Source organism: Mus caroli, chromosome 14, assembly GCF_900094665.2.
Source record: "Mus caroli chromosome 14, CAROLI_EIJ_v1.1, whole genome shotgun sequence".
NCBI lineage: Eukaryota > Metazoa > Chordata > Mammalia > Rodentia > Muridae > Mus > Mus caroli.
Window position 1 is genome coordinate 44105470 of NC_034583.1, and position 2182 is coordinate 44107651.

Sequence of the window (2182 nt, forward strand, 5' to 3'; positions counted from 1 at the left end):
TTTTTTTTTTTTTTTTTTAAGAAAACCTGTCTTAACCCATACACATAATGTTTCGGGATTAAGTGAACTTGTGGGAAACTAATAGAAGCAAAGCATTTAACAGTGTTAGTGATTCTGTGTATGTGTTGCTTGAAAATTTTTATCCTATAAAGCATTGACTGAAACACATAAAAGGGCTACAACTGAGATCTGTGGCAAAATAACTCTAATATGCCCAAGGAACACATTTTTATAAAGCAAGTAAAGGAAAATATATACAACTACATACATTTGGGGTGGATAATACCAAGACACTGTACAGAATTTGTGAAACAAAATGATTTGTACACCAGCCAAAATATGCACATGGAGGCCACAGTAAAACCTATAGTTGTTATTTCTTCTCTTCAACATTGTGGGGTCCAAATATTGAACTCAGGTTTTAGGCTTGACATCAAGTGCCTTACCCACAGACATTATGCCATTCTAAATAAAAGATTTAAAAAAAAATTTCTCACTTCCTCATTTCTAGAAAGTAGTACTATACTACATCTGCCAGAACTACAAAAACTTGCTAAAAGGATAAAAAGGAACATGCTAAATTAAAAGGAAAAAAGCCAATACAAAGAGGAAAACCTAAAAATTTCTTCAACAAAGAGGCATAAATTTCACCATTTTATTGTGTACAAATAAATATAGAATTAAGAACTAAGAAATAACTACTTACTAGTGTGTGAGGACTGAGTATTTCAAACTTTTGATATATATGCACAAAATGCCATAAATAAAACCCAATATTTAGGATCTTTAACTTAAAAAAACAAACAAACAAAAATACTCACCTAAAACCTGGCCAGCAATCATTCTGCCATCCTCGCCAGCTACAGCAGCTCGGGCATTTCTTTCATTAACATACTGGACAAAGGCAAAGCCTTTATGCACAGAGCAGCCCACAATTTTGCCATACTTTGAAAAGATGGCCTCCACATCAGACTTCTTGACCACCAGAGTGTTGAGATTCCCAATGAATACACGGGAATTCATGGATCGAGGATCCGTCTTGTTGGTAACATTGCTAGCCATCTCCTTTGATGATGAGGTTTCTCACAAAGCTGAAAACTGGAATGAAAGAGAAGCATTCAGATTAACAGAAGTTATTAATGGTTATAAGTTATTAATGGTATAAGTTATTTTATTTGAACCACTGTGACTACTCAAGAGTTTCTTTATTTTTTTTTAATTCCGAATTCTAATTCCTTAAAACTTTTAACTACCTTTTCAGCCTTTTTGGTCTTCCTGGTTGTTAGAATACTATAGTTAATTTTAAAATATTAAATAAAGTCTAATGTTTTCTCAAAATAGACCAACCCCAAATTCTACCCTGAAATATTCTTCATCTTTCAACTATACTCAATATACAAACGCAAATATTTCCAACTAGTCAAGATATTCACTTGGACTTAGCATATGCTACAAAGTATAAAGCCATCTATCCATAGAGTACAAATATTCTAAAACCAATTTTTACATCTAGAATATTAAAATTGGATGGTGATGATGATAAACCAGCCAGCACGACATAGAACACTAAGAAAGTACAACTTTCTTAAGTTTTGGTTTCTTCAAGAGAGCTCCAGTCTAGCCAAGCTGGCCTGAATACTGGAATTCTGAATACTTAGGATCCTGGAATTTTATGTTTGAACCAGAGTTCTCACTCTAAAGACTATGTAAAACCAAAAACTCTTAAGATGAAAATGGAGTTGGTTTGACAGAATACCCACTGATGTCCTTTCATAATAGTAATTTATAGACCCCTATCCTTTTGAAAAGAACTAAAGAATCTTTAATTTGGGTCTAATATCTTTCCTAATGACAAACTAATTCTCAGTGGATGTTTTTCTGTATGTTTCAAAGAACACAGATGTAGCCCATTGCTATTAAAATTGTCAGGGACTAATTCAGTAGCGTTTTCAAAAGATTTCAGGCTACACTCTAGTGTAGGTAGTGCTCTAAGTAGTGCTCATGTCTTAAAAGCACTACCTCCACCCCTAAAATAAAGGTATGCTCAAGCCCGGCATGGTGGCACACACCTTTAATCCCTGCAGTGGCAGAGGCAGGTGGATTTCTGAGTTCGAGGCCAGCCTGGTCTACAAAGTGAGTTTCAGGACAGCCAGGGCTATACAGAGAAACCCAGTCTCAAAAA

General features: G+C 34.7%; 1 protein-coding gene across 19 annotated transcripts in view; it reads right to left on the minus strand.

Moving 5' to 3' along the window:
* Positions 1-2182, minus strand: part of Hnrnpc (heterogeneous nuclear ribonucleoprotein C (C1/C2)) — a 29377-nt gene that overhangs the window by 10002 nt on the left and 17193 nt on the right. For all 19 annotated transcript variants that reach the window (XM_029468910.1, XM_021181228.2, XM_029468905.1 and 16 more), the window contains one exon: positions 822-1098. In XM_029468910.1, coding sequence (XP_029324770.1) covers positions 822-1062 — 241 coding nt within the window. In that variant the 5' untranslated portion in view covers positions 1063-1098. The remainder of the gene's footprint in view (positions 1-821; positions 1099-2182) is intronic.